Raw genomic sequence first — 24,347 nt, forward strand, 5'->3', positions numbered from 1 at the left:
GGAGCGGCCACTACACTCCAGTCTGGGTGACAGAGTGAGACTCCAACTCAAAAAAAAAAAAAAAAATCCAATAAATGAAAATTCACACTCACAAAAACAACTCAATCTCAATTAGAATATGAGTCCTCATAATACCAAAAAATTCATTATAGCTTTTCTTCAAATCATACTCTCCTAACTATATTTAAATATTGTTATAATATTCTCTTGCACAAAACTTTCCAAGGGCCTCCTCTAGTGAGTAAAGGCTCCCTTGCACATGGTTGATGTTTCCTTTTTTTAAATAAATGCTTTGTTGAGGTATAACTTACATACCATAAGATATTTTCTAAGCTTAGACATATACATAATATAAAGTATTTTATATATTCACTGAACTTTTATTGAACATCTATATAGACAAAATGTGCTCTGACAATATATACTTAAGTGTTTGCGTGTATGTGTGTGTTCATAGCTTTCTTTCTGCCTGATCACCTGCCTGCCTCATTCCTGAAAGAATTCTGAGGGGAATCCGACTGCATCTTCTCCAGAAGGCTGCAGAGAGCAGCTCATATGAAGCAAGGCACAAAGACCACGTCTCACACTTCGATCCCTTGCTGCCCTGAAAGTAGGTAGGTCAGGGCCTACAGCATTACAGGGGGGAAAAAAAATCTAAGGACAGTGGCTACTTGGTCTGCAGAAGCTGGAATAGAAGAGACCAAGGGAGTCTCTTCAGTAGTGCCGACAGCTGTCTGGGGGTTTCCTCGCTGTAGGGATGACCCAGTGCCTTTTTGTACCGCTGTGGAAGTGGTAGGTCTGCCACTGCCAGGACCTCATGGGCAGGCTAAGCTGACAGGGCCCGGCAACTGCCGTTCTTTTGTGGTTGAGTCCTTGACAAACACACTTGAGACCCAAGAGGACAGCTCCAGGAGTGCCGACCAGTGCAGACTGGTGGCCCAGGGAACAGATGGCTAGAATCAGAATCAAACATGCTCCAAGTGTTTACTCTGCTAGTTGCTTACTACAGGGCAGCTTCTTGATCTGGTTTGGCTGATTTCTTGATATCTTAGGGCATCATCTCTACCCTGGTAAAATCCAGAAGTAGAACTTGATGGTGTCTGTGATCCTTCCCTGCGCAAATATTTCATGATTCTGACATAACTGCCCAACCCCACTCTGATCACAGAGAGACACTGTCTACTTCCCAGAGAGACACTGTCTACTATTCTTATCACTGGTAAAATCCGGCGACAGCTCTCCAAACCTCCACCCCAGCCTGGTCATGATATCACCACAAGCCACTTCTGACTACAATACTTTATACAAGAGGTACATTCCTAAAGACTGAAAATTCTGATGATTTCTCATAGGAATAAATGCAAAATTAGTGAATTATCTTAAATTCTCTACAGAAAGTGAGACTTTATTAAACTTTTGCATTGCATTTTTCAAATTTATATAATTCACAACCCATTACATATTACTTATTGTATATTCCCTCTGAAAGGATTTTTTAACCTTCAAAGAGATGCAATAAAGATGACTGGAGAGGGAGGTGATGCCCCGGGGTAAAGGTCACTGGAGAAAGACCATGGGTTTGAAGAGAATCCACAGGTAGCACATCCAGAGCCAAGCAAGTCAGGCCTCTTTTCTAACCCCATAGAGAGGACACAGCAACTCAATACTGTCTTTCTCTGGTGATTATTCTATACTGGATTTTAGATGAATGGCCACCGGGAGGTTAGATTTCTATTCTTTTATTTTCTTTTCTAATTGAAATTACTCCAGGTTTGAATGCTGCTAGAAAACGTTCAACTCCAAACTTAAAGCTCTCTAAATAGAAAATCCTTTCTTTATCCCCTGGCATATGGGAGCCATTTTGTGCCCTCAAAATGCCTGACAGAAGTTTTCCAAGGAAGCTATGGTCTGAAACCAAACCAGGAATTAGGTCAGCTTCAAGTGTGAGACTTTTGTTTAGAGCCATAGCTAGAAACTAAAGAAAGTGTTTTCCAAACCAACAAAATCAAGAAATTGTCATGAAGATCAAAGACTGCTCCCTAAATCTTCCCCTTCATGTCCTCCCCACCAGCCCCTTTGGATTGCAAGAGTCTGTGCCTATAATTCTATTCACAACCCTTTTCTGGTTTCCAAGTGGTTCCCTCCCCAATATGAGATTACAAAGCTTTAAAAATTAGAGGCACCCCACCCCCCCACCCCAAAGAGCTACTCCCTGACGAGATACTACGTTGAAATGGGAGAAGTTTGCTTTATAGCAGCCTCCCTTGTGAAATTACAGATGGGAACATTTAACAATACCGTATTTGCAGCGGGCAGGTGAGAGCTGGCCAAGTTTTTAAAGGGGATTTCACAGACCAGGTCAGCAGGGAGATGGATGGGTGAGCAGTGGTGGATACAATTATTTGACTTTCTGAGCTGTTCTTTTGAAGCCGCTATGCTTAATAGAAAGAAAAAGAATAATCCTCTTTGCCAACCTTTTGTAGCTCAATCTTTATTGTTCCCACTGAAACCCAAAGAAAATGGACAAGATTCATTTTGTCCAGAAAGCATTTGTGTATTTTATATAGGTCTGGGCTTTGAAGCCTTGATAGTTAAGTGGGAGAAAAGACAAAGATTTCTCTCTACTTTGAGGAAATCAAAGGAGGAATTTCTGAAGCTCTCCAGCCTAATTCAAAACAGTCCTGGGTGGTATCCCCCCCCATATACGCTTCCTCTGCTACTAAACTCAGCATGGAAATTAGCACAGGCCCACAAAATGATGAAAATTAGACACCACAAAGAAGTAAGCCTGAAGGCAAATTTAGGCTTTTTTGTAAAATGGAGAACATGATTTCTGAGACTAGGAAAGCTTTAAGTAAATGGGCCCTCAATCACTCAGTCCTCACCTCTGAGACAATGGCCTGGTCAATGGGCTGGTTGGTTCCAACCACCTGCAGGATTGTTTGTTTGACTCAGGGCACATAAGAATTGCTTGGTGGACTTATCAATTTACTCATTGATAAGTTGAGTGGCCTGCCACATGGTTTAAATAATTAGATATTAAAAACTATATTGAAGGCCAAGTAGGTCACCAGGAGCCGCCTTATTGGATTGCTTGCCAGTCTACTCCGAGGGTGAGAAGAAAGAGAAGCACCAAGTGCATTTTGCATATTTTAGATAAAACACATAAGATGACCACTGTGGGAAGAGTTGGTGAGAATTTGGGGAGCTGGTAACATTTTCTATTGAAGGCTCAGTGTTCCTGAAACTACTTGTACACTGGGTTTCCCCTCTGGGAACAGCTCACCCTAGGGAACTATTTGTGTTGGGTTTTTAACCTTGAGTTCTGAGAACAATAATTTTCCATCTTCTTTTGTCACCTTAATACTGGTAGCAATGGCAACAGTTAGTCTGGGAGATCCCCACATATCTGGGCTTAGCATTAACAGGTGGACAGGGTTTCCATAACTGGGGGATGGGGTAAGGTCTACATACAAAGTAAGGGGAGTTGGGAGGAAGAAAGTTGCAAAGAAGACACCAGGCCTACTTGGGAGATGGGAGAGCTCTGAGGGAAGTCGGCCAGGCCAAGCAGAGAAGACTATGCAGCCACAAAGAAGCCACTCCCATCCCTTCATGATCCTAGCAATTCTAGTTTGGACCAAAGTTTCCTTGTCTCCTTTCTCTGCAGAATCCCTGGAATGTGTTTAGTGCCATCTCAGTCTCACTGTCACCTCTGCAGGTTGCCAGTTCTGAGCTCTACAGGGCTGCCCTGCTGCCACCAAACTCCTCTTGGATACACATGCCACATGCACAAAAACCACTCCTTGGTGCACACACAGGCACACATCCATCACGATAGGTGAGCAGGCATGCACCGCACACCAGCACATGTGCACCTGCATGCGCACACAGGGGCACATACAGCTGCATCCCACAGAGCACTCGGTAGACACATGCTGGCGTGCACATCGGCAGTACCCACTCTGACCTGAGCCCCGGAGTTTGGTGAAGGCTCTTCCCATGGTGGGTCTCAGGCTCAGCTCCCTCTCCCAATAGCAGGCTGCTCTGACCAGTCAGCCTCTGGGGAGACTGGTGAAAACACCCACCCCCTTGCCCCATGTCTTTCTACCCTCTCCCCTGGAACACCTCTCCTCGCCAGCTCTCCACCACCACTCTCAGCCACATGGTGAGAGGGCAGGTCTCCTCAGGCTGTCATTCCCATGATTTCTTTCCTCTTATTCCTTACAACGTTGCCCGGTAGGGAACTGGTAAGATACTGGAAGACACAGCTGACTTTCCAGCATATACAGCAAAAGAAGATGGAGGTTGTTCAATTCTCAAGAGTGGTATCGGTTCTTCTCTGAGCCCTCCTTGCCAGCCCCACAACCTGGCAACAGCAATAGCACTTGTAGCCCATCACAAAGATCCCTCGGACACCCCTGGATGTTCGCTCTCCCCCCTCTTCCCAATCAGCTTTGGGGAAGCCACTCTGAGTCTTGAATATTCGGCCCTTCAGAGCTTCATGCATTTTGCTCTGAGCGATGGCCATCTGGGCATGCCTTGCTTTGCTCCAGCGCAAGAGTCTGCACACCCTGAGCCCAGTCTGGCAGACACAAGAGAAGGCAGGGCTAAAATCTGATGTAACTAGTTGCAGATTGATGATAGACATTTGTCATTTAATGACAACTCTCTCACTCCTGGAGAATTTAGTAAAAAAACCAAATCTCAGCTCAGAACCTGTGTGCAACAGTGTGCTATTCTTTTAGAAAATCTCACGCAGGTACAACTTTCCACACCATAGGAAGATGCATTCTTACCAAACAGATTAACTATGGGCAATTAGTTAGGGCCAAAGCTCTCAAATGCGGTTTAATTTACATTTTTATCTGTGTCTGTATACAAGGTACTCGCACACATTGCACACATAGGAAAGGACTGAACTGCAAACTGAGATCCGTTCCTCTCAACAAAATTTCAAAACAGGTACATTTATTAAGAGTAAAATGGAAAATATGGATTTACCAGATTTGGAGAAAATTTTGAGTCAGAACCATATTAACATGTCAGAGAAAAACATATGGCTCTATGTTCATAGTCCAGTATTTTACATTCAACAGAAAAACATATTAAATGAGGATATTCAGCATCAAAATCATTATTTCTTACCTCAAAAATTGAGAGGAAAATAGTAATGTGCTCTTACTAAAAAGGATGCCTTCAAAAAGTCTGCTTCAGGATTCAGTCATGGGCGAATGCCATGCCTGGGTCTGGCAAAACACGCTCAAAGCATCTCAGCGCGTGTGTCTGAACGAGGAGTCAGAGGAACAGGGTTTAGAGCCGGCTGTGCTCTCGGTAAATCACCAAGCCTCGGAGTCTCATTTCCTTATTTATAAAAAAAGTCCTACTATTTCTTCTGCTACTTGCCATGGGATGACTGTGAGGATCAGCTATGTGAAGGTATCTGAAACTATCTGGCCAACAGAAAGGGGCGCATGTGGCTCAGAGAGCAGCAGCTGGACCGGCAAGGTTCCTGCCTGGCCTTGTTCTAGTGTTTTCTATATATTTTTTCCTTCTTGTGCTTGAAAATTAGTTGCTGAGTAGCACAAATCATAACAAGCAAGCAAAGTGGACAGTGGAAACTCCTAATGTTTCCACCGTGCAATTTGGCTGCGTAGGCAGTAGTTTGCTTTCTCTTCAAGTCAGTTTTCACCAACAAAAGTCCTTGTCTGGCCCCTCCATAAATCTGCAGCCAGTGTACAAGCATAAATTACAGTCCAGAAAACGTTGGTCTTTGTCTTTCGATTTTTCATAGAGGCTGCCACTTACAGCATTAAAAATATAGGCTCATACCTATAATCCCAGCACTGTGGGAGGCCAAGGGGGGGAGGATCACTTAAGGCTAGGAGTTTGACACCAACCTGGGCAACATAGTGAGATCTCTTGTCTCTACAAAAAAATCAAAAAATTAGCGGGAATGGTGACATGCGCTTGTAGTCTAAGCTACTCGGGAGGCTGAGGTGGAAGGATCGCCGGAGCCCAGGTGGTTGAGGCTGTGTGATCATGCCACTGCACTCCAGCATGGGCAAGAGAGTGAGAACCTGGCTTAAAAAAACATTAAATAAATAAAACAAAATAAAAATGTGATCAGGTGAGAGCTTAGATAAATATATATATTAAATATAGATATATACTAAATATATACATATATTTGGAGCAACAGGGAAGTTTAGGTTCCAAATTCTGAGATCCGGTACCTGTGAGGTGGTGTGGGTTGAGGTTGGGGACCTAGGTAATTAAATATTCTTTAAAAATTTTGTAACTTCTGGCCAGGCACAGTGGCTCACACCAGTAATCCCAGCACTTTGAAGGTTGAGGCGGGAGGATTGCTTGAGCCCAGGAGTTCGAGACCAGCCTGGGTAAGGTAGTGAGACCTCATCTCTACAAGAAATCAAAAAATTCAAAAAATTAGCCAGGTGTGGTGGCATACACCTGTAGTCCCAGCTACTCAGGAGGCTGAGGAGGGAGGATCACCTAAGCCCAGGAGATCGAGGCTGCAGTGAACAGTGATCATGCCACTGCACTCTAGCCTGGGCAACAGAGTGAGACCCTGACTAAAAAAAAATAAAACAAAACAAACAAAAAAACTTCATAATTTCAAGACTACACATTATTTTGTAGCTAAAAGGGCTGTTCAACCCTCTCACTATTTCTCATCTGGCAGATGAGAAAACTAAAGCCTATAGAGAAATGTCTGCCCAAGTTTACACTGCAATTTAGTAACAGAGGAAGAAAAAGAAAGCATGTGCATTGCATTGGGAAAATGATATCCTTTATGTATTGCAGTTGGGAAACTGAGGCGCATGTCAATGACTCTGGCTCCAAGCGTCTTTTGTGGGACAGTGTCTTTGCTCCACAACACCCTGCTTGAGGAAGGCCTCCCAGCCGCCATCTGACGGAGGAAGACTGAGGCTCTGGGTGGGCATCCTGCTGGTGGGGTGGCAGGGGAGGAACCAGGACTTGGGGTCAGATCGCTCTGGCACCACAGCCTCCCCTCCCTTCACCATATTGCCTGCTCCAGAAAAGACACAAAAGCTGCAGATGGTCACAGTTACAAAAACTCTTTCCTTGATGAGACTGTTTTCAACAGAAGTCTAAGCGTCCTGCAAAACACTCTGTTACGTTAACCTCTTCTTTCAATTTTCAGTCCTGGATTTGCCCAAGGCAGTAACAAAGGCCACACATGTAAAGATTTTTCTGCAGGATTAGCCACAACAACAAAAATTAGAAATAGCCCAAATGTTCAAAACTCAGGAAATAGTGAGGAAATATGGTGCACGTATGCTATGGAAGTTCACATAGCAATGAAAAGAATCACAAAGGCCAAGCATAAAAAAATGTTTACAATAACATGCTAAGGAAAAAAGCAGATGCAACTGTTTATTATGAGATCAACTATAAACTATATAAAAATAGGCATACATTTATAAAAATGTTGAAATGGAATATAAAGAAGTTAAAATGAAAAGCTATTGGGCTGGTTTGTTATGGATCTTAAGAAAATTTTAAATTCCTTCAATGGTTTTATGATATTTTTATTGATATACTTTAAATTAAAAGAAGACAAAAATGATAGCTACCCAAAACATTTATTTAGTAACCTAGATCAAACTGGGCTAGAAGGGTTAAATCGCTTGCTTTTTTTTTCTATCTATATTTTGAGGAAATTTGGTGATTGGATACTGTGATTTATGCTATAATCCACAAAATCTTTTTTTCCTGGGTAATTTTCGTTAGTTTATTGATTCATTGGTTAACAATTTCCAATAGTGATTGCCTTGTTTATTTTCTGCTTTTTCCTAGTGTTACATCCAAATAAGAATAATGAGCAAATTTCTTCAGTTGAATCACATACAATTGATTAGATATAATGTTAGCTGAATCATATGAGATTGTCTTTTTTGTAGGTCCAAAATAAACAAATAGTGGAAATTTCGTATGATCCAACCAGAAAATGTTAGTAACGGCAGAATTGTATCTAAACTGTCTTTGCGATCACTCTATTCCAATCATTCCTTCCCCTTCCAGTCATTCTGTTTGCTCAAACTGCCCTGTCCCCTTCATTAGTTTAATTTCTGTTTCTTGTTTTGTTTTGCTTTTAAAGTACATTGTTTAATACTAAGTTCTCCAGAGGAAAGGCCCATCCAACATACTCCCCAAATAAACCATTAAGTGAATTTAATATTATGGAAATATCTCGATTTCCTTCATTCATCTACTTTTTAATTCATCCGACAATACTTATTGATACTTATTGCACAGTGGCTCTGCTCCAGGTGCTGTGCTAAGTGCTGGGTACAGCCGTGAGCATGACAGGGATGCCTGTTTTGTCAGGGAACTTAGAGTCATGTTTTAGGCTGAAGGACATGTTGTGTATATGCGGGGACTAACAAGGTCATTTTGTTTCAACCAAAAGGTCAAATGACCTTTAATTTTTTTTTTTTTTTTTTTAGTTGAAGTCCTACTCTGTCACCCAAGCTGTAGTGGAGTGGCACACTCACGGTCACCTCCACATTGACCTGCTGAGCTCAGGTGATCATTTTGCCTCAGCCTTCCAAGTAGCTGAAACTATAGGTACACGCTACCACGCCTAGCTAATTTTTTAAATTTTTAAATTTTTTACTGTAGTGATGAGGTCTCACCGTGTTACCCAGGCTTGTCTTGAACCCATGGGCTCAGGCAATCCTCTTGCCTCAGCCTCCCAAAGTGCTTGAGCCACTGTGCCCGGTCTGGTTTAATTTTTTAACCAAATTGACTGAATGCTCGCTCAATTTGATTAGTATCTCCATTTTAATGTTAATAAGAACTAACCTTGGCCCAAGCAGAGCTAAAATATTTATTTTAAACTCTAGCTGACCCATAAGGCTTAGGAAGTCAGCTCTAATCCAAGGAAGTTCCCTCATGGCACCCGAACCCTTCTAAATAAAGCACTAGACACAGTGTTGGGTGACTTTTGATAGTAAAAGTGTATCTCCACTAAAAATTAAATCTAACTTTTTAAAGAACAAATGCAAAAATAAAAAGAATTTGTAAATGAACATGGTAGTGGTTATTCACACAAGCCAGAGCCTCCCGGGACTGTTTCAGGGAGATGTTTAAGCAGTTGTGGTCTTGGGCCAGCAAGTCTGAGAAAAATTAAGTAGCTCATTGGATGAACAGAGCCAGGGGACTGGAGGTCAAAACGACTGCTGGTGAAAATACCATCCATGAAAAACTTGTGCTGGCATCACTTAGAAACCTGCTCAAGTCAACCTCCTAGCAGTTTTAGCAAAGATTTCGTGTTCAAGGAGTCTGATGTGGACACCTAGTCACCTTGCCCCGCGCCAGTCATTCAGCCTCAGAGTCTGATGGCCTGGCCAAGGATAACCGAATGGGTTTTGTTTCTAATTTCCTCCCTCTTAACTGTTTATATTATGTATTTTTCAGACATACATTCACTTTGGGACAACATTCCCCTACAGAATAAGAGGCTTTAGAAAATTAAAGTGTGGATGTAGCAGTCATCCAATGATCAGAGAAGCTTTAGTCCTCGCCCGCCATGGAGCTTGCCCCTGAGATTACTGTGTGTTCTGTGTTGGGATGGGGTTGTCCCCAAATCAGAAGAGGGTTGAGCTGGATTTCAGCAGATGGAGAAAATGCCCCCTGTGGCTCTACAACCCATCAAGAGCAAATTAAGAATCCCAGCCCTGGACTTCCATCTCCTGTCCCGGAGTTTTGAGAACAAGAAGACAGTCCAAGTTGTAATAATAGCAATAATAAATACAACTTCCATTTATGGGCTGTCTACTGTATTGGGCACCTGACATTCACTTCTCACATTCACATCTCTGCAAAGAATGTGTTATTTTCCTTTCTTTAGAAGTGAGAAAACTGAGGCCTAAAGAGGTTAAATGACTCGCCTAATGTTGCACAGCTAGGAATCGGCAGTCCTAGGACTCCATCTGTGACTGGCCTGAGTCTTCACCACGTCCAGCCGCCTTTCTGAAAGCAGAGCCACTCACAACCCTGGGAGGCTTCTTTCTGGAGGCTGCATGTCAGAGTGGCAACTGCATACCAGAGAAAAGACAGAGGCCACACTGACCGCTAGGCACACTCTTGGCCCTGTGGGGCAGGGATTTCGGGCACTGAGGAGCTGAGGGTTCTGCAGGCAGAAGTGCACCCATGCACTAAGATAAGTCACATCATCTTAGCAGCTTCAGACCCTGGTGACCAGCTTGGCAGACTCCAGTTCAGGGAGGCCTCCCCCTGTGGACAGACTAATTAGGCCATCATTTGCTTTGATCCTAATGATCCGAGCATTTCCAAAGAAATGCAAATGGAGCACATTTACATGTTAACAGGGTTTAGTGGATGGGTCACTTAGCTGAGCAAGAAACGGGAGAAGATCTCACCCAAATCCTGTGAGCAGTCTTTCCTCCTGGGAATTGGTGGAGGATTCCCTCTCAGGCAACGAGAACACCATGAGCCCTGGGGTGGAGGTCACTCTGAGTCGCCCCTTGCCTTTGCACCTTGTTTCTGGGCTAGGACACTTCAAAAAACTTTTGTCTATTAGTTTTATCATTTATCGATTGATTGATTGCAGTGGCATGTTCACGGCTTGCCTCAGCCTCAACCTCCTGGGGTCAGACGATTCTCCCACCTCCATCTCCACAGTAGCTGGCACTACAGTCTTGGGCCACCACACCCAGCTGATTTTTTGATTTTCTGATTTTTTTATTTTCGGGGCTATGTTGCCCAGGCTGGTCATTCAGGGACTTAAGCAATCCTCCCACCTCGGCCTCCCAAAGTGCTGGGTTTACAGGCATGAGCCGCAGCGCCTGGCCAGTTTTTGCCTAAAAAATAGCTAAAATGTCAGTCCTAACAGAGACGAAGTAAATGGCCCTGAGAAATAAACAATCCAGCCAGTGTGAATTTTTTGCCTCCTGTTCCTATTTGTAGAAGTAGGGCATGGCCCCCAACTTTGCTGGGTGGGTTTCTGTTTGCCACGCCTGGTGGCCACCACACCCCTATCAAGCTTTCATTTTTCTTTCTAACTCCACTTTGCCGCTGCCTTAGTCTCAAAACCCAACATAAGCGAACCACATAGGAGACTCAAGGTGAAGGCCCCGAAAGACTAAATGATCTCCCTGGTGGTCTCCCAAGCCTGAAGCCCAGCGTCTGAAGCTATTGCCCCCAGCTGTTTTTCCCTGAATCACTGACTTTCCTGGCTGTTCTGGTTCCTCCTGTCCCCTGCCAGCAAAGACCCGCTGCTCTGAGCTGTCTCCGGTGCCCTCACTCCCCAGCACTGGGTGATTCATACCCACCAAGGCCCTTCTGAGAAGAGAGCTAGGATCTTACACAAAACCCTGTGATTACACAGTCCTTGGAATCCCCGACATGCCACCCAGAGCTGTGCCACGCTTCCTGGTGAGAACAGAAGTGCCAAAGGCCTCTCCCACCATCCTGATGCTAAACAGACTCCCACACTGAGCTATCAAGGGGGAAGGATGTTTGTTTGTGACCACCTTCCCTGTTTCTTTAGATCCAAATACAGCTCACCCCACTTCTTGTAAAAATGCCACAACGCCAATCTCCTAAATAGTCCCTTTGTCTTCTTTTCACTTGCGTCCTTCCTAATATCTGGGCTAGAAAACATGGTGGAAGCTAAAGGCTTGTAGAAACCCGGGCTCCCACGAAGGGGAAGGAGGTGAGGAGCAAGTTTTCTTGATGCCTGGTTGTTGCTCATGGTGGTGACTTAGCAAGGCACATCCTCTCATCTGCCCCTTTGTCCTGTCAGCGACACTGGCCTCCTGGCTCTGAAGGAGCTGCCTGAGATGAGGGTGATGGATGAGTGGCCGAGCCCAGAATGGGTGCGTCATAGAGCAGCCTTGGCCATGGGGCACAGGGGCGGCCATGACAGAGCTGAGCCTAGACATGGACCTGTGGGCTGCAAGGTGGCAAAATGCTCCGTGGAAGGCCATACCTCGGTGCTTCCTGCACATGCCACTTCCCTCCCTCACTAACCCCACCCAGTCCCTGGCCCGTGGAGGTGTTTCAGGCCACGACCCTGACTAACCAGTGAACTATTCCTAGTCATCAAAGTAAGAAGGAAAGGAGCTGAGTAGTGGAGCCAGCCATGGGTCTAAGAAGAAGACGGAGAGACCAGACCATCGCATCATGAAACGTGGCCTGGCTGGCACTTTCTGATTCTGAGCAGCTTTGGTTAAATACTCCCTGTCTGTTTCTCCAGGTTGGGCCTGTCTCAGCTGCTTTCCTTCCTTCCTCCTCATCCTTCCTTCCTCCCCACGGACTTTGCTCTCTTCTTTTATCACTGGAAGAAACCTATACCTGGGGCAGCTGGGTTTTCAAGCTGAACTGATGCTGAACTTGGCTGTGATGGAGCAGGTGCCAACACAGGGCAGACCCCTCCCTGCTCAGCTGCCCATTGCGTTGGGAAGACCAAAGGAGACCCCAGCTCCTCACCACCGCTCCACTACCCAGCCTGGCCCAGACACAGACATAGACACAGAGTTTCTAGAAGTTGCCCGCCATTGACACAATGGCCCTACCTGTCACCGGGAACTGTGCCTGCAGGATGGCCGCGATGACAAGCGCCTTCCACTTCATGATGTCCTTTCCCCAGGATGGAGCCGGAGGCAGAGGCTGAGGCAGCTGAGGTAGGACGGCAGAAAGAGAGGAGTCTCTGCGGGCTTTGTTCTGTTGCCTCCTCAGGAAGTGGAGGACTGTGGGCTTTTGAGAAAGCACCTGCCAACACCAAGAAACTCGCACTCCCCCTTTTGGTGCATAGGCAGGAAGCTCCAGAGGTTTGAGGGTTTGGGGTGTGTGTCTGTGTCGGCCTGTTCAAGTTTTGCTTTTTCTCTCATTTGCTCGTTGTTTTAATGTTCCTTTTTTCCCCCTCCTAATTCTTGTCTAACTTTAATCTAATTTCTATTTTGACTGGCGAAGTTGGTCTCTAGGCTGGTATGAGTACCTGATGCATCTAAGCACATTTGCCACCTTCCCAGACCCTCAGATACTTTATGAGCGTTGGTAAATAATAGGCTTTGGAGTCTGGTCAGGCAAAATGAAGAGACAACTTGAGCTCTAGTGACAGCTCTAACCACCACCTACTTGCTGTGTGGTCTTCAGAAAGTTACTCAACATCTCTAGACATCAGCTTCCTTGTCTATAAAGCAGAGAGTTGGAGTAGACTTGAGATTGCAGATCTGAACTGGACCTGAATTTGGACCATAGAATAGTTTGAAATACTGTAGTTTACATAGTATTTTAAACACTTTTATTAGTTGTTGACACTTAAACATGGGAGTAATTTACAATAATAAAAGATTAAAAACTGGACATAAACATTATAAATATAATAGATCTTTATAAAACACATTTTAAAACTTTGCTGAAGAACATAGAAAATACTTGGGCCAAAGGAAAGGCATCTCTTTCTTTGATGGAATCTCCTTAAGAAGACCACAATTATCCCTAAATTAATCAATCTATCTCATTGAAGATCTCAACAAAAGTTATAGAACAAGATAAGCTAAGTTCCCGAAAATTAGCTGGATGTGTGGATCATGCCTACAATCCCAGCTACTCAGAAGGCTAAGACAGAAGAATTGCCTAAGCCCAGGAGGTCGAGGCTGTAATGAGCTGTGATCATGCCAGTGCACTCCAGTCTGGGCAACAGAGTGAGACCTCGACTTAAAAAAAGATATAGAACGTTCAATTACCCTTTCAAAAAAATAGTCAAATATTTCTAGTTCTGTTCTTTATTTATCTAAATATAGGTCTTTAAAAGAATTGCAAAGTAAGATTTCTAAAAAATAATATCTTAGATTTAAACACGTGGTAATTTTCTCTAAGAAATGAGCCATCAATAACCTTTATGAGAATAAAACTTTGATGACTATAAATTTGGACCAAATCCACAGCTAAAGAAATCTGCACTGTAGGTTGCTGCTCTATTTTTTAAAAAAAAGTAAGAAAGAAAAGAAAAAGATAAGCTGATTCCAAAGTATATATATATATATGTATATATATATATATATATAAAATAATGTACAAGAATGGCTAAGACGCCAAAAGTACAGCGATCAAAGACAAAATTAAAAATTTTTTGTGCATCAAGAAGTGAGAGTGCTGCAAATCACTGTATCCCTCTAATGATGGAAACAGCATTCCCACCATCGAAATGGGAACCTACTCAGAACCTAAATTGACCCCAAGGGGACCTGTGTGACATCAGTGAAGGTTGCCATTGACATTGGGTAGCGACACATTGACAGGGACCATATCTACCAAGATGAGGATGAAACTGAGGAGGCCATCTGGAAGAAGGTAGCAGAAAGATGCGGAGAAGGATGACCCAGAGATGGTCCACTCAACCCTGGAGAAGTTGCTCAAGGTAGTCCTCCAGCTAGATCATGTGGATCTATACATTACTGAAATGCCCATGGCCCTTATGGAGATGAAATCTGCCCTAAAGATAGGCTGGCAAATGGCTACATCACAAGTCAAATCTGCAGTTTGGAAGCTTGCAAAGATACAGGCTTGGTGAAATCCCTAGGAGTAGCCAATTTTAACCGCAGGCAGTGGAACTCTTTCTGAACAAGCCAGGACTCAGACTGAAGCTAGTCAGCAACCAGATTGGGGCCATATTTCCCCAGTCAAAACTCTCAAAATTTTGCAACAACATAACATTGTCATTATTTCATATAGTCCTTTGGGAACCATATAAATAGAAAAATAGAAACCCAGCCTGGGTGAAAGTGTCTTCTCCAATCTTACTGAAGGATGTACTTCTAAACTCGTTGGGAAAAAAGTAGAATCAGATGGCAGCTTAAGTTGTCTTGTGTTTCTATATTCAGCCAGGAGTGGTTGTCATTCTTAAAAGCTTTAATCCTGAAAGGATCAAGGGAAACTTTCAGATCTTTGACTTTTCTCTCACTGGATAATGTAATGAAGGACACTGAAGACGTGAATAAAAATGTCTGCTTCTTGGAAATGTTTATGTGGTATGATCACCCTGAATACCCATTTCACAGTGAACACTGACTTCAGAAATTTCCTGAACAGATTTTCCTCCCACAACTGGAGGACCCTGGGGTGGGCAATTCCAACAGATGTGGAAGTGAAAGGGGGTTTTACTAACCTCAGACAAAGTGGTGACAAAAATATGCTTAACTTTTGTGTAGTGTAAGTGACTTTGACTCACCCATGTTAAGGAAACCATGTTTAAATCTGTTGAAATAATACTCAGGAAATTATCAGCTAATATTTTATTAGATCAATGTCTTCTAGGTTCCAGACAGAAAAACGTGAGACTTCAGAAAAGACTTGAAGGCAACATATGATGTCAAGCAACTCATGCTCTGGGTAGTGCCAGAGGTAGCCTGTGTTCTTTAGCAGGTTAGCAGGACAACAGAGAGCGTGGAAAGGCAGCGTGTGCCAGTGTGCTGACAGTGGCCTTGAGGATTTGGGCCACCGATTGTAAAACGGAAAAACAGATACAGTCAAGGTAAGATCCACACATGCATTATTGACAAGGAAGTGATGTGCTGCACCCTGAGTAGAGAGACAGGGTAAGTGAAGAAAATTCTTAAGACAAAACTAACTAAACACTACAGTGATCAGCAAAACCATGATGACTTTCTTGTTTCCATCCAATATGTGTTTGTTTAGCTTTTACCTAGTGCAAAGGATGGATAATTACTGGTTCTCTCTTGCATCCTTAAGCGACCTGAGTGTCAACATGATCGGGGATCCACACTTGCATGATTTTACAGTCACTCTTGTCACATTGGTCATGGAACCACCACTGTGTGATGTGACTTGAAACAACCAGCATGCACAAATAAAACTCTGCATTTTTAAAATAAGGCATTTTAAAAGGAGGCATAGTGAAAAAAGAGTCTTTATAAAAGCATTATACTTAAGACATTGAGATTGTTAATGGATGGTTATGTGAATTTTGAGAAAGCAGCAAGTTCAAAAAAACACTGGTAATTTTACTGTATGTAAATTTTTAAAGAGTGAATAAGATTATTAGAATTCAGCAAGAGATATGTACCTACGTATTTTCAGTTGAACTGCAAGAATTGTATTTATTTTATTCATTAACATTAGGTCACTTTCACAAGGCAAAAGAGTTCCTCAAAAATTATGTTTTCCAGCCGGGCTCGGTGGCTCAGCCTGTAATCCCGCGCCTTTGGGAGGCTGAGGTGAGTGGATTGCCTGAGCCCACGGGTTCGAGACCCGCCTGGGCAGCAAGACCTCATCTCGACAATAAATCGAAAAATCAGCCGGGCGTGGTAGCGCATGCCTATAATTCCAGCTACTTGGAAGGCTGAGACGGAAAGATCGCTGGAGCCCAGCAGGTCGAGGCTGCGGTGGCCGGGAGTGGCCACTGCACTCCAGTCTGGACGACAGAGTGAGACTCCAACTTAAAAAAAAATTATGTTTCCCAAAGACCAATGACCTGAACACATACCTTTCTGAGAAATGATTATTTAAAACATTTTGATGTATATTAGTTATTTTCACTGATTCCAATATTAATACTTACAATGCTGCCCTCCAGAAAATATTCTGCTCATAAGCAATAATTACATATGATTATTTGTTCCACAAAAGAAAGAAAAGGAAGGGAAGAAAGAAAGAAAAAAAAGAAAGAGAGAAAGAAAGAAAAGAAAAGAAAACCCATAGAATGAAAGAAAATATTACAAATCATAAACCAAAGAGGGTCTAGGATTGAGAATACATAAATCACTCCTACAACAGCTCAATAATTTTTTAAAAATCTGATTAAAAACAATCCAAAGATTTAAATAGACTTTTAGTCAAAGAAGATATACAAATGGCCAATAAACACAATAAAAAGTGCACAATATTGTTAGTCATTAGAGAAATACAAATCAAAACCACAATGAGATACTACTTTACACTCACAGGGATAACTGAAATAAAAAAGACCATGTAAGTATTGGTGAGGACGTAAAGAATTAGAACCCTCATATATGGCTGGTGGGAATGTAAAATGGTGAAGTCCCTGTGAAAAACAATTTGGCACTTCTTCAAAAGGCTGAACATAAAATTATCACATGACCCAGCAATTCTATTCCCAGGTATATTCCCAAGAGTTTTGAAAACGTATCCACACAAAAACTAGTACATGAATGTTAACAGCAGCATTATTCATAATAGCCACAATGGGAAACAATTCAAATGACCACAACTGAGGAATGGATAAGCAAAAGTGCTAGACACAAACAGTGAAATATGACTCGGTCGTAAAAGGGAATGCAGTACTGCTACTTGCTACAACATGGATAAACCTTGCAAACATTCTGCCAAGCATAAGAAGCCAGACACGAAAGGCCCCACAGTGTATGAGTTCACTTACACGATGTGTCCAGAATGAGCAAATTCATAGAGATAGAAAGTAGGTTAGTGGTTGCCCAGGGATGGGGAGAGCAGGGAATTGGAACTAACTATTAAGAGGTATGAGATTTCTTCTTGGGATGATGAAACTGTTCTAGAATTAGATAGTGGTGATGGTGTGCAACATGGTGAATATACTAAAAACCACTGCCGTGTGTACTTTAACATGATACATTTGATGTTATATGAATTATATCTCAATACAAAATAATGCTAAAACAAAGAAGCAAAAGAATAGTGAAAAATTCTGTAAAACAAGAGTAAGGAGAGTGAAATAACCCTGCCAGATATCAAACATTACAAAGTAAAGTAAATACCATATATACTTACGGTACTACAGACTTAAACATATATGGTCAATTGGTTTGCAAGAAAGGTGCAAGAAAAATTCATCAGGGAAATGATAATTTTTTCAACAAATAGTGCTAGAGCAACTGGGTATCTGCCTGGGAAAGAAATAAATATTGACCCTTATTTCACACCATATGTAAACATTATCTTAAATGGTTCATAAGCCTAAATGGAAAACCTAAAACTATAAAATTTCTGGAATAAAACATAGGAGAAAAATATTTGTGATGGAACACAAAAAAGCACAAACCATAAAAGAAAAAATGGTGAATTGAATTTTATCAAAATTATTTATCTTATTTTTCCCCTTTTTATTGTTTTATTTTATTTTATTTTATTTTTATTTTAAAGATGTGGAGTACAATTCAAAGTTAAGTATACAAATGATCACTGTACAGGTAAAGTTTAGGCCTTACTTTGGTCCCCACTTCACCTGGTTTGAGATCAGGTACCCTTATTGAAGTGTGCCCCCGTCCCTCCCCTGGCAGTTTCCCACTACTGCCAATTCCTTTCTTATAGTATTATGATAATTGTACAAGGTCTGCTTATGAGTGAGAACTTTATCAAAATTAAAAGTTGTTTTTGTTTGTTTGGAGTCAGTGTCTCACTGTGTCACCCAGAGTCTGGAGTATAGTGTCATCATCACGGCTCACCACAGCCTCTACCTCCTGGGCTCATGCAATCCTCCTACCTCAGCCTCCTGAGTAGTGGGACTATAGGCACATGCCACCATGCCTGGTTAATATTTTTATTTTATGTAGAGACAAGGTCTCATATGTTGCCGAGGCTGGTCTTGAACTCCTGGGCTCAAGCTATCCTACCGTCTTGGCCTCTCACAGTACTGGGATTACAGGTGTGAGACACACACCCAGCAAAATTAAAAGTTTTTGTTCATTGAAAGACACCATAAAACCAGCCATATACTGAGGGAAATTATTTGCCAACAAATATATCAGACAGAGGACTTATACCCAGAATATGTAAATAACTATTTTAACTCATAGTAAGATAATCAATTCAATAAGAAAATGAACATGGAATTTGAATAGACAGTTCCCAAAAGAAGATAAATGAGTAGCCAATAAGCACATGAAAAAATGCCAAATGTCATTAATTATTATTGAAGAAAAAAATTAAAACCACAATAAAATACAACTACTTACCTATTGGAATGGCTAAAAAAAACAACTGGCCATATTAAGTATTGCCCAGGATATGGAAGAACTGGAACTCTCGTGCACAGATTATGGGAATGGTACAACCATCCTGGAAAACAGTTTGGCAGTTTCTTTAAAAAGAAACATCCACCATATGATTCAGATATTCCACTTGTAGGTATCTACCAATGGGAAAAAATAAATATTCATAGCAACTTTGTCACAGCCAAAAACTGGAAACCACCCAACTTTAATGAAATATCCAACAATAAAAAGGAATAAATTACTAATATACACAACAGAGTTGAATCTCAAAATCAGTGTACCAAAAAAAGAGTGCCTGTTGGGTGATCCTATTTATATAAAATTCTGTATAATCTAAACTAACTGGTTGCAATAGATTTCAAACAAAAACTAAGAAAGGAAACTTGCAGCCCTGTGACAAATGCTTAGTTCCTTAACACATCAAGAGCATCTCAACATTACTCAGTTATAGCAAATACTTTGTGAGTACCTACCAGATGTCAAGCACTGCTCTATATACAGAAGATAGAACTGGGAGTAAAAGAATCCTCACCCTTGTGAAATTTTCAAGTTGGCTTAAAGTCTAAAACAACATTAGAGAAACAAGCAAAAGAAGAGAAAGTTCATGAAAAAGGAAGTAACAAATAACTTTCAACTGAATGAAAAATTATCAAGATTTAACATGACAATGAATATATTTCTTTAACTATAAGATTGCTATTAATCCTTCTCCTGTGTTCCATCCTCTTTTGCTTCCCAAGGACATTGCTCTAGAAATTATCTCTTTTGTCTCCTGCATATCAATGTTTTCTTCTAAATTGGATCATTCCTATCAGTATACAAGCGTATTATTTCTCTCATCTTAAAAAAAAAACCTGCAAAGATTTATACAATCTTTGCTTATTGGAGCTTGCCAAATTCCTTGCCACTTTGAGAATCCAGCCTCTACACGAAGAAGACTGCATTAGCCTGCTGGAGACATGTGGCCCAGCTGACAGCAGCACTAACTTCCAGACAAGTCAGGCTATGTTAAATCAGCCAGTCCCAGCTGAAACAGCAGAGGAATGAAGCCACATGCATAACCCCAGGTGAGACCAGACAAAGCATCACCTAACTGAGCCTAGTCTAAGTTGCTGACTCAGAGTCATGAGCAACTAAAGTGGCTGCTCTAAGCCACATAGTTTGGGACGATTATGACACACCAACAGATAAGGGAAACAGTCTCCCCATATCAATCTCAGGAATTACTCTAATCGACCCACCTTGGGTCCTATGCTCACCTCTTGGATCAACCACTGTTTCCAAGGGGACAAGACAAGATTGCACCTGGGACACTAGGATGAACAGCCCTAGCAAAATCACTTGTAATAGGAGAAAAGAAGGGATAGGATTCTGGACATACGTAACACAATGACTGTCCACTATAGCCAGTCTTGCCCTGGTATGCCAGTGGGATGGGGCTGGCAAGTAGAAGGAGGCACACACTTTGCAAAGGAGGACACAGGCAGGGGCAGGAGCTGAGAGAAAGCTGGAAAGAACACGATGACCAGCAGCTGTGAGTTTCTTGTGGCAGAAGTTCTGGCTCTTCCTCATCATTGAATTCCTGGCTCCCAGGGATTTCATGGGTTGATGGGAGGATGGGTGGATGGATGGGTGGATGGATGGGTGGGTAGGTGAGTGAATAGATGGATTGATGAGTGGGTGGGCTGATGGATGATCACATCTAGGATGGCAGGAAGTCCAACACTAAGTAGGAGGGTGCCCCGACTGTTGGGAAGAAGACAGCAAGGGGAATCCAGAAGCTGATGAATGGAGCTTCCTGCTGGGAAAGCTGTCATTAGAGAAAAAGTCCCCTGCCACCAAAGGGCTGATTGAGGAACTGGGTAGCACAAAGGCAGTGTAAAGACAAAGCAGGGGGCAGGCATTGAGGCTCTGGACCAGGGCTGAACTGAGGGAAGGCAGATGGCTACAGCTGCAGGCCCAGAGAGAGCAAGGAGAGGGCCTAGAGGAACATAAGCAGCCCTGTGGTAAGAGGAGGCTCTTGCTGCTAAATGAGGCCTCAAGTCAGTGGTTTTGATGAAATTATTTCAACCCACGCAACATCTCTTCCCCACTCCCTGTTATTGGAAGCTGCACCCTCATTTCCCTTGGAGGGGATTACATATCCCCCAAACCTTGGCCCCTTGCACTGAGAGATTTATGTATGCCACCAAGGGGCTCCAAGTGTGGTCATGGGACTCCACCCAAGATCCCATCCTGCTATCTACATAGACTGGTTCAGGGAAGGCCAGTGAGAGCTCTTCTCAAGATTCTTGCTGGAACTCCAAGGAAATGTGCACTGTCTTTCCATTGCCTGAAGACAATGAGACCCTGGAACCGTGGGCATCTGTTTTCCAGAGGGAGAGAGCCTGATGAGATGGAGCCAACACAGAGGGAAGCAAAGCCAAGAGCCACAGGAGATAACTGCTGTTCTGGCGGCACCTTGCCTAACTTGAGGAACATGAGCCGATACATGCCCTCGTTTTGCTTTTTTGGTTTATCAAAATTTAGTGGGAAAGCTTTTCCCACAACAAGGTGAGAGGCTGTTCTGAGGGGTTACAGATTCTTAGGTGAGGTGGGGTCTTTCTCTTTCCATAACCCCTTGCTCCTGAGGGGCCTTTCTCAGGCATCTGGTTTTCCCTAGTTCTTTCTCTATGACAGCCCCTGTCCAGGCAACAGAGACTCGGCCTTTGGCCTCACAATTCCCTGCCTCCAGATCATCAGAGAAAGAAGCACAAAAAGAGAACTGGCTTCTGCCTTCTGGGGTTTCCAGAGGTTGTCCCCGCCAACACCCCCAAGGTGGGGAAGCACTTCCCCAGCCCTGGAGGCCCCAGCATGTTGACTCAGGCCCTGTTCTCCCATCTTCAGCTGACTGACCTGTCAGGGCTGGCAAGCCACTGGTGGTCCGTGTATGCTGTTCCCTCACAGGTGCTGTTCCTGAGGGGTCTCCATGGGTGGGAGGAGCTGCCATTCCCTGCAGGATCCCAGTCGAACGCTTCAGTGAAGCCTCATCTTTCCAACCTCATTCTGAGATGTCCCCAGCCATATCCTATGCATCCTCCTTTTGTGACGCAGGCCTTACTTCCCAGGATGCCCTTGACCTGAAGGCCTTGCTCTCCTTTTTCCACCTGAGAAACTTGTTTTCAAATGTGGTGCAATGTCCCTTCACTGTGAGGCCTTATCCACACCCACCCAGCTGATGAGCTATGTACGGATGCCCCTTAGTGCTTCTTTCAAAACATCAGTCACTTTTCTGCCTTGGTTATTTGTTTACACAGAGGTGTACATGGTGATACTCCAAGCTCTTCAAGGGTATAGATGGGATCTTATTCATTTTGTAATCTGTAGTGTCCAGGAGAAAGAGAGCGAAAGAGAGAGACAGAAAGAGAGACAGAGAGAGAATGAGAGAGACAGAGAGAGACAGAAAGAGTCAGAGATAGAGTGAGATAGAGAGAGAAAGACACAGAGACTGAGAAAGACAGAGAGAGGCACAAAGAGAAAGAGAGAGAGACAGACAGAGAGAGAGAGAGAGAGAGAGAGAGAGCTAGAGAAAGAGAGCCAGAGAGCAAAACAGAGGCAGAGAGAAAGAAAGACACAGAGAGACAGAAAGAGAGAGAGAGAGAGAGAGACATGCACAGAGAGAAAGAGAGCCAGAGTGAGTCAGAGAGAGAGAGAGAGGGAGACAGAGACAGACAGAGAGAGAGAGAGAGAGGGAGAGAGAGAGAGAGAGAGAGAGAGAGAGAGGAGAGAGAGAGAGACCTGACCCAAAAAATCAGATTGGGCAGAGAGCATAAGACAGTAAAACCTAACTCTCCTCTGAGAAATTCTGTCCCTAAGGTTAGAGACCATATTTTAGGTAACTTGAATGCCCAGACCTGAATACAGGGCCTGGCACACAGTAGGTGCTCACTCAGCATTTACTGAGTGAGTGAAGGCATTATCCCAATTACTGTGACAGAGGGGGAAGAAAGGGGTGGGTTGGAGGAAAGCGCCCGGCATCCCTTCAATGATGGTCCAGGTAGTACCAGCCTTCTAAGATGCTAAATTTGGACCAAGGGAGGCTCCCTGTCACTTCCACCATACAGATGCATATCTTATGGCTCTGATTGACTCCATGTATTCCATGATGCTTTCTTGCCTGGAGGAGGGGGCAGAGCCTAAAGGGGCCCCCACTGCCTGGGACTAGAGGAAATGGACATACCAATACTGCCAGAATTTATCTCAGTATGGCCCACGGTACGACTGCTTATCAAATGTGATTTCAGTGTGCCCTAAAACACACCCTCTCCACTCACCCACTAATGTCCCAAAATATTCAGAAAAATCATCCTTTTGGCTAAGATTAGTAGCGTGCTGGAATTGGTTCATATGAGCCCATAAGAACTGATTGTTACATTTTCCAAACTGACTGTTAAGCCACTGGTAGCTTAAAATTGGTCATGGTGAGGACATGGGTTCACTCAGCTCCTAGCACACCACTGACCTAAACCTCTTTCTTCCATCCAGAAGCAAATGCCCTTGAGAAATAAATAGCACCTCATCAGTTATTTATACCTTGGTGTAAAGTGTTTGCTATTGAGTCATAGACTGTTGTTCCAATTGGATGGAGACTAGAAATCATCTAATCTAACCTTTATTTTGCAAATGAGAGAACTGGGACCCAGAAAGGTAAAATGACCTGCTGACGATGTAGAATTAGCTAGTATCAGAGTCCAGACTGCATCAAAGTGTCCTGGCACCCAGGAAATGGGATGCTGTAATAGACATAATATATTTTTTTACACCCAGCATCCTTTCCTCCCCCTTAACCCCACCCATGTTAATCGTGGCCAGAGCATACGGTACAGGTGGGGCTAACCGACAACCCCACTGTACCCAGGGATGGTCACATGACCCAGACCTGCTCAGAGTACTCCACCCTCCTGTAACCAATTTGGAGAAGAACACATCAATACAGGGATGTTTTTAGACCTGGCATTAATAGCTCCATTTTCTAGCAATAGCACCAATTTTGTTTGAAGGGTCAACTATTCTTATAGTCTTGATGAGGTTGACAGGTAAAGTCAATCAGCTGCTTTCTCCATGGCATTTATATCTTACAGAGTGAAACAAGACCTGAAAGTAACTCCTGTCTGTTTCTTCTACTTGGATCCATCCCAGGAGCTGCTCATATTCTGTGGCTATATAAACTCTTCCAGCAATTTATTTTTTGTATGTTATCCAGAGTTGGTTTCTGTTGCTTGCAACCAAAGGATCCTAACTTGCCCACTGGAGTTGTTGGAATTTGTGTTAGCTTCCTACTGCTGCATG

At 43.1% G+C, this 24,347-nt stretch overlaps 1 protein-coding gene and 1 pseudogene across 1 annotated transcript in view; one reads left to right on the forward strand and one right to left on the reverse strand.

The window, feature by feature from the left end:
* Positions 1-12,800, reverse strand: part of CD247 (CD247 molecule) — an 82,814-nt gene extending 70,014 nt beyond the window's left edge. Inside the window, exon 1 of the mRNA XM_021709323.1 lies at positions 12,585-12,800. Coding sequence (XP_021564998.1) covers positions 12,585-12,642 — 58 coding nt within the window. The 5' untranslated portion in view covers positions 12,643-12,800. The remainder of the gene's footprint in view (positions 1-12,584) is intronic.
* A 1,293-nt stretch (positions 12,801-14,093) lies between these two features.
* LOC103252863 lies at positions 14,094-15,081 on the forward strand (annotated as a pseudogene).
* Positions 15,082-24,347: the final 9,266 nt, after the last annotated feature.

This window comes from Carlito syrichta, unplaced genomic scaffold (genome assembly GCF_000164805.1).
Source record: "Carlito syrichta isolate Samal-C Ts95f unplaced genomic scaffold, Tarsius_syrichta-2.0.1 Scaffold173424, whole genome shotgun sequence".
NCBI classification, from domain to species: domain Eukaryota; kingdom Metazoa; phylum Chordata; class Mammalia; order Primates; family Tarsiidae; genus Carlito; species Carlito syrichta.